Below are 12,022 nucleotides of genomic sequence, written 5' to 3' on the forward strand. Positions count from 1 at the left end.
ATGCAAACTCCAAATATACAGCAGCAGGCGTCAGGGTCGGGATCGAACCCATGACTTCCTGTATACCTGGCGAGGTAGTCAAAATCTCCTAGCCACTGTGATGATGATGAGAGTGAAACACGCAGACTACAAATATACAGAGGCAGACGTCAGGGTCGGGATCTAACCCACGACCTCCTGTACGCCAGGCGAGGTAGTCAACATCTCCTAGCCACTGTTATGACGATGAGAGAGAGACACGCAAACTCCAAATATCCAGCAGGCGTCATGGTCGGGATCGAACCCACGACCTCCTGCACACCAGGCGAGGTAGTCAACATCTCATAGCCCCCGGGGCTAATGCGGTACAGGAGAATTCGGAGCTGATTGGACACCCCCCACCGGCGCCGGTGACCTTGGTGCTGCGTTGTTGTTGTCGTTGTTGTTGTCATTGTTGTCGTTGTTGTTGTCATTGTTGTCGTTATTGTCGTCATTGTCGTCGTCATTGTTGTTATTGTTGTCGTTATTGTTGTTGTCGTTGTTGTTGTCATTGTTGTTATTGTTGTCATTGTTGTTGTCGTTGTTATTGTTGTTATTGTTGTCGTCATTGTTGTCGTTATTGTCGTCATTGTCGTCGTCATTGTTGTTATTGTTGTCGTTATTGTTGTTGTCGTTGTTGTTGTCATTGTTGTTATTGTTGTTATTGTTGTTGTCGTTGTTATTGTTGTTATTGTTGTCGTCATTGTTGTTGTTGTCGTCGTTGTCGTCATTGTTGTCGTTATTGTCGTCATTGTCGTCGTCATTGTTGTTATTGTTGTCGTTATTGTTGTTGTCGTTGTTGTTGTCATTGTTGTTATTGTTGTTGTCGTTGTTATTGTTGTTATTGTTGTCGTCATTGTTGTTGTTGTCGTCGTTGTCGTCATCGTCGTCATTGTTGTTGTTGCCGACTCTGCGGCTTTGGCAGTTCGGCACACCCAGACCCCCCCCCCCCCCCCCGCGATTAGCGAGTGGCACGCGACGGGGGTGGGTGGCAGGAACCACGCCCGCCCGCCTTTGTCTCCCCCAGGAGGCCACACCGCTCCACCAACACCTTTGTCTCCCCCCCCAGGAGGCAGGTGTCTGACTCACACCGCACCACCAACGCCGGTGACAATCGTCACCGGCGTTGGTGGTGAGCGAGACTCGAACTCGGGTCGTATCGCCACCGTTCACACACACTCATTCACACACTCGCACACACACACACGCACACTCACACACACGCACACTCACACACACGCACACTCACACACACGCACACTCACACACTCACGCACTCACACACTCATTCACACACTCGCGCGCACACACTCACTCATTCACTCACTCACAAAGACAAAGATCCCCCATATAGCCTTAACAGACTGTAGGGGCAAGTGCTGTTAGCGAGCACCTATGAAGGCCGGAACGGTACACGAGGGGGTGGGTGGCCAGCACCACGCCCGACCGCCTTTGTCTCCCTAGTGGCAATGTTTACACATCGCACCAGGTACTCATTTGAGGCTGAGTCGACCTAGGGGAGGCCCGGGACCGGTTCAGATAATCGTCACTGGTGTTGGCCGTGAGCGGGAATCGAACCCGGGTCGCCAGGTTCATAGCGCAGCGCGCTAACCGCTACACTATCGCTCCCCACTCACTCACACACTCACACACACTCACTCACACACTCACACACACTCACACACACTCACACACTCACACTCACACACTCACTCACACACTCACACACACTCACACACACACTCACACACTCACACACACACTCACACACACTCACTCACACACTCACACACACACTCACACACACACTCACACACACACTCACACACACTCACACACTCACTCACACACGCACGCACAGTCGCGCCCCAGGTGTCTTCTCCCTGTGTGTGTTTAGGCGTGGTGTTGCGAACGGCAACCTAATTGTCTAATTGTCTAATTCGTGTCATTTTATTGTGACGTGTAAGGTCATTTTGGTCCCTTAAATGTCATTACAGAGGGCCGGTGTGGGTGTGTGGGCGCGTGTGTGTGTGTGCGTGCGTGTGGGTGCGCGTGTGTGTGTGCGTGTGTGTGTGTGTGCGTGCGCGTGTGTGTGTGTGCGTGTGTGTGTGCGTGTGTGCGTGTCGGTGCGTGCGTGTGTGAGGAGCGGTGGCACAGCGGTTAGCACTTCGCTGCGCTACGAACCCGGGCAGAGACCCGGGTTCGATTCCCGCTCGCGGCCAACACCGGTGACGATTGTCTGAACCGGTCCCGGGCCTCCCCTGGGTCGACTCGGCCTCAAATGAGTACCTGGTGGCGGTGTGTCAGTAAACATCGCCACTGGGGGAGACAAAGGCGGCCGGGCGTGGTTGCTGGCCACCCACTCGCCCCGTTGCACCGTTCCGGCCTTCACAGGCGCTGCCACTCGCTGACAGCGCTTGCCTGTTGAGGCTACACGGGGTGGAGGAGGGGGGGGGGGGATCTCTGTCATCGAGAATCACCTACATCTCCTCATGCACGTACCCCCCCCCATCTCCCTCTGCTCATCTCCCTGCAGGAGCAGCAGCAGCAGCAGCAGCAGCAGCGGCGACGTCATCGTCCTCATCGCGGCGGGGGCGGGGGGGAAATAAAAAAATATCCGCCGGCTAAAAATTCTTGACCCGGGTGCCGGGCGTCGCCTGCGAAAAGGATTCTCTCGTGGCTGTCGGGATTCCTCCTCGGCGTTGTGGGTGGTGGTGGGGGGTGGGGGGCGTCCACGGTTAAAGACCCCGGAGTCGGCACGCTCGGGCGCGAGGCTCCCCGGGATCACGCACGGCAGCGGCGGCGGGGGTGGTGGTGGTGGTGGTGGCGGTGCGTCTGCGAGGTGGTTAAAGGCGCAGCCCTGCGAGTGACGCGTGACCCAACGGTGCTGCTGCTGGAACGGCGGCCCCCCCTCCCCCCCCCACTCCGATCGAGGGCGGCTCTGGCGGTGTTTTATTTATTAATTGTGAATCACGAGCCCAAAAATAATTGATACGTGTGACGAGTTAACCGGCGGGCTACCCGCACGGCAGATCACGACGCTCGCCCGCTCACTCGCTCACCGGCTCACTCGCTCACCGGCTCACCCGCTGACCCGCTCACCCGCTCACCCGCTCACCCGCTCACCACACCGCAGGTCACCTAATTTTCTCTCTCTCTCTCTGCTTCTGTCCCTCGCACCGCAGCACTTTGGAATCACCTCTCCCGTCGTCGTGATCCTCATCATCATCGTCGTCGTCTTCAGCTTTTTTTCTCCCCAAGCTCTTGGAACAACAACAACAACAACAGCCTCGCTTAATTCCAAAAAACGTGTCGCACTTTGTAGGTTATTACAACTTCGGTGAGCGCCGTTTGTTGCTGGCCGCTCGGCACACCGCGCGATTCGAAGAGGACGGGACCACTTTCGAACGCTTTTCTTCATAAAATTCCCGGAGGAGATTCCACATTGCCGTGCCGGGGACCGTGCATCGCCGCTGCCGGTGGTGACCCGCGGACTCGGCTCCAAAAAGCCAACGACAAATCAACTCCTCCTCCTCGTCATCGCCTCTTCCTCATATTTACCAAAACCTGAACGGAGAAGACCGGACGGAGCCTCGCACATAAGCAACCGAACCAATCCAGCACCTCCGTCTCCACATCCTCCTCCTCCTCCGTCTCCACATCCTCCTCCGTCTCCACATCCTCCTCGCTCCGCTGTGTAAACGTCCACGCGGCGGAGGCCCGAACACCTCCTCCTCCTCCTCCTTTCAATCGATAACATTTATTTTTTGTTGTTGCTCAAATCCAACGAAATCGGATCAGCACGCGACTGTCGCCAGTGGAACCGACGTCCTCCACCGCCACCACCTCCTCCTCCTCCTCCTCCTCCTCATCCTCCTCCACCGCCTCCTCCTCCTCCTCCTACTCGCCCTCCCTCCCTCCCTCGCCGCCACCGCCGCCGCGAGCCATGAAGCTCCAGTACAGCGTGCCGTCGGCCTTCCTGCTGCCCTTCCAGCTGCTGACGGCCGTCTACACGGCCGTCGCCTTCCTGCCCTGGTACCTGCTGACGGGCGCCCGCGAGCGCCTGGCCAGGGCCCGGCGGACGAAGGCCGCGGCGGCGAGCGGCGACCCCGCGGGGCCGTGGCGCGCCATCGGGCGCGAGGGCGGGCTGTCGAGCGCCGGCTTCGACGACGCCGCCACCCTGGACCGCTTCTTCCTGCGCGGCGTGAGGGGTCACGCTGAGCGCGACTGCCTGGGCACGCGCCAGGTGCTCAGCGAGGAGGACGAGCGGCAGCCCAACGGACGCGTCTTCAAGAAGGTGCGTGCGTGCGTGCGTGTGCGTGTGTGCGTGTGTGTGTGTGTGTGTGCACGTCTGTGTGTGCGTGTGTGACTGGTACCAGCGGTGTCAAGATCGGCCTCTGTGGAGGAGGCTCGTGAAGGACGCTATTGGGCAGTTGGAGGCAGTCGACCTCCAACAACAACGGAGGGCGGAGGAGCGACGCTCACAACAACGAGCGGAGCGCCGGGTGGCTAAAGCACAGCGGGTTGGCACAGTAGGGGGCACAGGTGGTGCATCAGCCAGTCATCTCAGTCAGTCGACCCGTGGCACCTGCTGGGTCTGCCCCGTGACCTCCTGCCAGCGGGCGTTCGACACTTCACGTGGCCTCAGGGTGCACATAGCCTGGCACAAGCGTCGTGGTGACGTCACCGCCACTTAGTGGCGAATGGCGGTTGTTGTTGTTGCGTGTGTGTGCGTGTGTGTGTGTGCACGTGTGTGTGCACGTGTGTGTGTGCACGTGTGTGTGTGTGCGTGTGTGTGCTCGCTAACAGCACTTGCCCCTACAGTCTGTTCAGGCTATACGGGGGATCTTTGGTGTTGTTGGTTAGCGCCACGCTGCGCTATGAACCTGGTGACCCGGGTTCGATTTCTGCTCACGGCCAACACCAGGGACGATTATCTGGACCGGTCCCGGGCCTCTCCCAGGTCGACTCGGCCTCAAATGAGTACCTGGTGCGATGCATAAACATCGCCATTGGGGAGACAAAGGCGGCCGGGCGTGGTGTTGGCAACCCACCCCTTCGTGTGCCGTGTCGGCCTTCATAGGTGATCGCTAACGGCACTTGCCCCAACAGTCTGCTGAGGCTATACGGGGGACCTTTGTCTCTTTGTTTTGGTGGTGATGGAGCAGTTGTGGAGAGAGTGGAGAGTTTCCTATGCCTGGGTAGTGTGCTTATGACTGGCTCCAGTTTAACAGCAGAGGTCTCGCTCCGAATCAGTCGAGCGGCAATATATTTTTATCGGTTGCGTAACGCTGTGTGGAAGCTACCTGGTCTGTCGCTCCGCACTAAGCTTCAGGTCTTCTCGGCCACGGTCATTCCCTCCATTCTCTACGCTTGCGAAACGTGGAGCCCTCTAATGGAACATCTTCGCCGGTTAGAAACATTTAGGCTGGCCTGCCCACGATCCATCCTGGGTTTAACCAGGCTGGATTGTGTGAGCTCACAAATCTTGTAAAGATCTGGGCAAGGTCCCATCGGTGAGCTCCTCCGGCAGGCAAGGCTGCGTTGGCTGGGTCATGTAGCCCGCATGCCCAGCCACCGCGTGCCCCCAAGCAACTTCTGTTTGGCCGCATAGAGGGGGCTAAACGGCCATGAAAAGAGGTGGAGCTGATGCGGTACGGGAGGACGTGGAGCTGAGTGGACTTGCCGACGACTGGTACCAGCGGTGTCAAGATCGGCCTCTGTGGTGGAGGCTCGTGAAGGACGCTGCTGGGCAGTCGGAGGCGGAGCAGCGACGCTCGCAACAATGGGCGGAGCGCCGGGCGGCTAAGATGCTCTGGGCATGAAGGTGTTTTGAGGCGGCCGGCGATGAGAGTTTTTGCACCGGCGGGAGGAAACCGGAGCGCCCAGGGAAAAGAGACCCCCCCGTGTGCAAGGGGGCAACGCTCTATCCCCTTGCGGATGTGAACGGCTTTCAGCGAGGGTTGTGGCTCCTCGTTGGCGCCCACGGAAGGGAGCGGAGAGGACGCCAGAGCTTGGGCAATTATTGGGCTCTGGCTGCTTCCTTCTCGCTTGTCGCTGTGATTTCCCCGCGTCTACGGATCGTCCTCGCCTCCCTCTGTCTCTCTGAGAGCGATTGGTGGTGGTGGTGATGGTGTTGGTGAATGAAGTGGCGACGGTGGTGACCGTGGTGACGGTGGTGATCGTGGAAATCGTGGTGACGGTGGTGATCGTGGAAATCGTGGTGACGGTGGTGACTGTGGCAACCATGGCGACGGTGGTGACCATTGCAACCATGGTGACGGTGGTGATGGTGGTGACGTTGGTGACTGTATCGACTGTGGTGACTGTAGCGATCGTGGTGACGGTGGCGACAGTGGTGACTGCGGTGACTAGCAACCGTGGTGACCGTTGCAACCGTGGTGACGGTGGTGACGGTGGTGACCGTTGTAACCGTGGTGACGGTGGTGATGGTGGTGACTGTAGCGACCGTGGTGACGGTGGTGACGGTGGTGACGGTGGTGACCGTTGCAACCGTGGTGACGGTGGTGACTGTAGCGACCGTGGTGACGGTGGTGACGGTGGTGACTGTAGCGACCGTGGTGACGGTGGTGACGGTGGTGACTGTAGCGACCGTGGTGACGGTGGTGACGGTGGTGACTGTAGAGATCGTGGTGACTGTAGCGACGGGGGTGACGGTGGTGACGTTGGTGACGGTGGTGACGGTGATGACTGTGGTGACTGTAGCGACCGTGGTGACGGTGGTGACGTTGGTGTCTGTAGTGACCGTGGTGACGGTGGTGACGTTGGTGACGGTGGTGACGGTGGTGACGTTGGTGTCTGTAGTGACGGTGGTGACGGTGGTGACGGTGGTGACGGTGGTGACGGTGGTGACGTTGGTGTCTGTAGTGACCATGGTGACGGTGGTGACGGTGGTGACGGTGGTGACGGTGGTGACGGTGGTGACGTTGGTGTCTCCCCCCCCCCCCCCCCCCCCCAGGTGATTCTGGGTGACTACCGCTGGATGTCGTTCCGTGAGCTGGACACGCGCGCCGAGAACTTTGGCCGGGGCCTGGTGGCGCTGGGCCACGAGGCCCGGCGCCCCGTGGCGCTCTTCTGCGAGACGCGGGCCGAGTGGATGCTCGTCGCACAGGCCTGCTTCAAGTACAACTTCCCCGGTGTGCAAGCCGCGGCATAGCAACCGGCGGCGTGCACACCGCACGTGGGGTGTGGGTGTGTGGGGTGTGAGGTGGGGTGTGAGACGTGTGGGGTGTGAGACGTGTGGTGTGTGTGACGTGTGGGGTGTGAGGGGTGGGGTGTGTGTGGGGTGAGACGTGTGGGGTGTGAGGGGTGTGAGACGCGTGGGGTGTGTGACGTGTGGTGTGTTGACGTGAGGGGTGTGTGACGTGGGGTGTGTGATGTGAGGGGTGTGAGGGGTGTGGGGTGTGAGGGGTGTGGGGTGTGAGGGGTGTGGTGTGAGACGTGTGGGGTGTGACGCGGGGTGTGACGTGTGGGGGTGTGACGTGGGTGTGACGTGTGGGGTGTGAGGTGTGAGACGTGTGGGGTGTGAAACGGGGTGTGACGTGTGGGGTGTGACGCGGGGTGTGAGACGTGTGGGGTGTGACGTGTGGGGTGTGACGTGTGGGGTGTGACATGGGGTGAGACGTGTGGGGTGTGACGTGTGGGGTGTGACGTGTGGGGTGTGACGCGGGGTGTCTCCTCCAGTTGTGACGCTCTACTCCACGCTGGGCACGGACGCCGTGGTTCACGGTCTCAACGAGTCGGAGGTCACCATGGTGATCACCAGCTGTGAGCTGCTGGGGAAAACTCTCAAGGTGAGGAGCTCATCCTTCCACTCCTCCTCCTACCACTCCTCCTCCCACTCCTCCCACTCCTTCCACTCCTCCTCCCACTCCTCCTCCCACTCTTCCTTCCACTCCTTCCACTCCTTCCACTCCTCCTTCCACTCCTCCCACTCCTTCCACTCCTCCTTCCACTCCTACCACTCCTCCTACCACTCCTTCCACTCCTCCTACCACTCCTTCCACTCCTCCTTCCACTCCTTCCACTCCTCTTCCTCCTCCTACCACTCCTCCTTCCACTCCTCCTTCCACTCCTCCTACCACTCCTCTCACTCCTTCCACTCCTCCTCCCACTCTTCCTCCTCCCACTCCTCCTCCCACTCCTCCTCCCACTCCTCCTACCACTCCTCCTACCACTCCTTCCACTCCTCCTTCCAGTCCTCCTTCCACTCCTCCTTCCACTCCTCCCACTCCTTCCACTCCTCCTTCCACTCCTACCACTCCTCCTAGCACTCCTTCCACTCCAACTACCACTCCTTCCACTCCTCCTACCACTCCTTCCACTCCTCCTTCCACTGCTCCTTCCACTCCTCCTACTCCTTCCACTCCTCCTACTCCTTCCACTCCTCCTACCACCACTCCTTCCACTCCTCCTACCACTCCTCCTACCACTCCTTCCACTCCTTCCACTCTTCCTACCACTCCTCCTTCCACTCCTTCCACTCCTCCTACCACTCCTCCTACCACTCCTCCTACCACTCCTTCTACCACTCCTTCCACTCCTTCCACTCCTCCTTCCACTCCTCCTTCCACTCCTCCTACTCCTTCCACTCCTCCTTCCACTCCTCCTTCCACTCCTCCTTCCACTCCTCCTCCCACTCCTCCCACTCCTCCTTCCACTCCTCCTTCCACTCCTCCTCCTTCCACTCCTCCCACTCCTCCTTCCACTCCTCCTTCCACTCCTCCTCCTTCCACTCCTCCTCCTTCCACTCCTCCTACCACTCCTCCTCCTACCACTCCTCCTACCACTCCTCCCACTCCTTCCACTCCTCTTCCTCCTCCTACCACTCCTCCTCCCACTCCTCCTCCCACTCCTCCTACCACTCCTCCTCCCACTCCTCCTCCTCCCACTCCTCCTCCCACTCCTCCTCCCACTCCTCCTTGCACTCCTTCTACTCCTCCACCTCCTCCTCCTCCCACTCCTCCACCTCCTCCTCCTTCCACTCCTCCCACTCCTCCTTCTACTCCTCCTCCTCTCACTCCTCTTCCTTCCACTCCTCCTCCTCCCACTCCTCCTTCCACTCCTCCTCCTTCCACTCCTCCCACTCCTCCTTCCACTCCTCCTACTCCTCCCACTCCTCCTCCCACTACTCCTTCCACTCCTCCCACTCCTCCACCTCCTCCTCGTCCTTCCACTCCTCCCACTCCTCCTCCCACTCCCACTCTTCCTCAGTGTCTTCCACTTCTTTAGACCTCTTCAATATCCTTATCTTATCTCGGATTTTACACACGGCGCTTTTGTGCCAAAGCGCTTGACAAGAACTGTGAATGGTCTGCTAATTATTGGCTGATGGGCAGAAGGGATGATGGTGGAGGATGGCCAGGGAGGGTGGTGATGATAGGGAGAGGAGTGAGGTGAGGAGAGAGGAAGGGGATGGTACGTGAGGGTGATGATATGGAAGGGGGGAGGATGGTTAAGAGGGGTTTTTGAGGGATACGCTGTTGAACAGAAGACGGTGAGTGACATTGCCAGTTTGATGTGAAGTGTCGCGAGTCCAGGCCTCCTCCACATCCTCCACTTCATCAACGTCCTGTGGCTCTGTGGCTCCCTGCGTATCTCCCACGCGTATCTCCCCCCCCAACGTCTCCCCTAACCCCCACACATCTCCCCTAACCCCCTCGTATCTCCCCTAACCCCCACGTATCTCCCCTAACCCCCACGTATCACCCCTAACCCCCACGTATCTCCCCTAACCCCCTCGTATCTCCCCTAACCCCCACGTATCTCCCCCCAATGTCTCCCCTAACCCCCACGTATCTCCCCTAACCCCCACGTATCTCCCCTAACCCCCACGTATCTCCCCTAACCCCCACGTATCTCCCCTAACCCCCACGTATCTCCCCTAACCCCCTCGTATCTCCCCTAACCCCCACGTATCTCCCCTAACCCCCTCGTATCTCCCCTAACCCCCACGTATCTCCCCCTCCCCCGCCGTATCTCCCCTAACCCCCACGTATCTCCCCTAACCCCCACGTATCTCCCCTAACCCCCTCGTATCTCCCCTAACCCCCACATATCTCCCCTAACCCCCACGTATCTCCCCTAACCCCCACGTATCTCCCCCACGTATCTCCCCTAACCCCCACGTATCTCCCCTAACCCCCACGTATCTCCCCTAACCCCCACGTATCTCCCCTAACTCCCTCGTATCTCCCCTAACCCCCACATATCTCCCCTAACCCCCACGTATCTCCCCTAACCCCCACATATCTCCCCTAACCCCCACGTATCTCCCCTAACCCCCACGTATCTCCCCCACGTATCTCCCCTAACCCCCACGTATCTCCCCTAACCCCCACGTATCTCCCCCCAATGTCTCCCCTAACCCCCACGTATCTCCCCTAACCCCCACGTATCTCCCCCACGTATCTCCCCTAACCCCCACGTATCTCCCCTAACCCCCACGTATCTCCCCTAACCCCCACGTATCTCCCCTAACTCCCTCGTATCTCCCCTAACCCCCACATATCTCCCCTAACCCCCACGTATCTCCCCTAACCCCCACATATCTCCCCTAACCCCCACGTATCTCCCCTAACCCCCACGTATCTCCCCCACGTATCTCCCCTAACCCCCACGTATCTCCCCTAACCCCCACGTATCTCCCCCCAATGTCTCCCCTAACCCCCACGTATCTCCCCTAACCCCCACGTATCTCCCCCACGTATCTCCCCTAACCCCCACGTATCTCCCCTAACCCCCACGTATCTCCCCTAACCCCCACGTATCTCCCCTAACTCCCTCGTATCTCCCCTAACCCCCACATATCTCCCCTAACCCCCACGTATCTCCCCTAACCCCCACATATCTCCCCTAACCCCCACGTATCTCCCCTAACCCCCACGTATCTCCCCCACGTATCTCCCCTAACCCCCACGTATCTCCCCTAACCCCCACGTATCTCCCCCCAATGTCTCCCCTAACCCCCACGTATCTCCCCTAACCCCACGTATCTCCCCTAACCCCCACATATCTCCCCTAACCCCCACGTATCTCCCCTAACCCCCACGTATCTCCCCCCAATGTCTCCTCTAACCCCCACGTATCTCCCCTAACCCCCACGTATCTCCCCTAACCCCCACGTATCTCCCCCACGTATCTCCCCTAACCCCCACGTATCTCCCCTAACCCCCACGTATCTCCCCTAACCCCCACGTATCTCCCCTAACCCCCACGTATCTCCCCTAACCCCCACGTATCTCCCCTAACCCCCACGTATCTCCCCTAACCCCCACGTATCTCCCCTAACCCCCACGTATCTCCCCTAACCCCCACGTATCTCCCCTAACCCCCACGTATCTCCCCTAACCCCCACGTATCTCCCCCACGTATCTCCCCTAACCCCCACGTATCTCCCCTAACCCCCACGTATCTCCCCCCAATGTCTCCCCTAACCCCCACGTATCTCCCCTAACCCCACGTATCTCCCCTAACCCCCACATATCTCCCCTAACCCCCACGTATCTCCCCTAACCCCCACGTATCTCCCCCCAATGTCTCCTCTAACCCCCACGTATCTCCCCTAACCCCCACGTATCTCCCCTAACCCCCACGTATCTCCCCCACGTATCTCCCCTAACCCCCACGTATCTCCCCTAACCCCCACGTATCTCCCCTAACCCCCACGTATCTCCCCTAACCCCCACGTATCTCCCCTAACCCCCACGTATCTCCCCTAACCCCCACGTATCTCCCCTAACCCCCACGTATCTCCCCTAACCCCCACGTATCTCCCCTAACCCCCACGTATCTCCCCTAACCCCCACGTATCTCCCCTAACCCCCACGTATCTCCCCCACGTATCTCCCCTAACCCCCACGTATCTCCCCTAACCCCCACGTATCTCCCCCCAATGTCTCCCCTAACCCCCACGTATCTCCCCTAACCCCACGTATCTCCCCTAACCCCCACATATCTCCCCTAACCCCCACGTATCTCCCCT

The 12,022-nt window shown here is 59.2% G+C and overlaps 1 protein-coding gene across 9 annotated transcripts in view; it reads left to right on the forward strand.

Moving 5' to 3' along the window:
• Window positions 1–12,022, forward strand: part of LOC116956244 (long-chain-fatty-acid--CoA ligase 4-like) — a 98,987-nt gene that overhangs the window by 66,078 nt on the left and 20,887 nt on the right. For 3 of the 9 annotated variants that reach the window (XM_076054130.1, XM_076054121.1, XM_076054126.1), the window contains 3 exons: window positions 3,204–4,315; window positions 6,998–7,175; window positions 7,723–7,832. In XM_076054130.1, the coding sequence (XP_075910245.1) occupies window positions 3,965–4,315; window positions 6,998–7,175; window positions 7,723–7,832 (639 nt within the window). In that variant the 5' untranslated portion in view covers window positions 3,204–3,964. Of the gene's footprint in view, window positions 1–2,554; window positions 2,861–3,203; window positions 4,316–6,997; window positions 7,176–7,722; window positions 7,833–12,022 lie in introns of all 9 variants that reach the window. The other 6 variants (XM_076054125.1, XM_076054124.1, XM_076054123.1 and 3 more) reach the window with 6 other exon arrangements.

This window comes from Petromyzon marinus, chromosome 64, assembly GCF_048934315.1.
Source record: "Petromyzon marinus isolate PM22_M1 ecotype Great Lakes invasive population chromosome 64, UKy_Petmar_22M1.pri1.0, whole genome shotgun sequence".
NCBI lineage: Eukaryota > Metazoa > Chordata > Hyperoartia > Petromyzontiformes > Petromyzontidae > Petromyzon > Petromyzon marinus.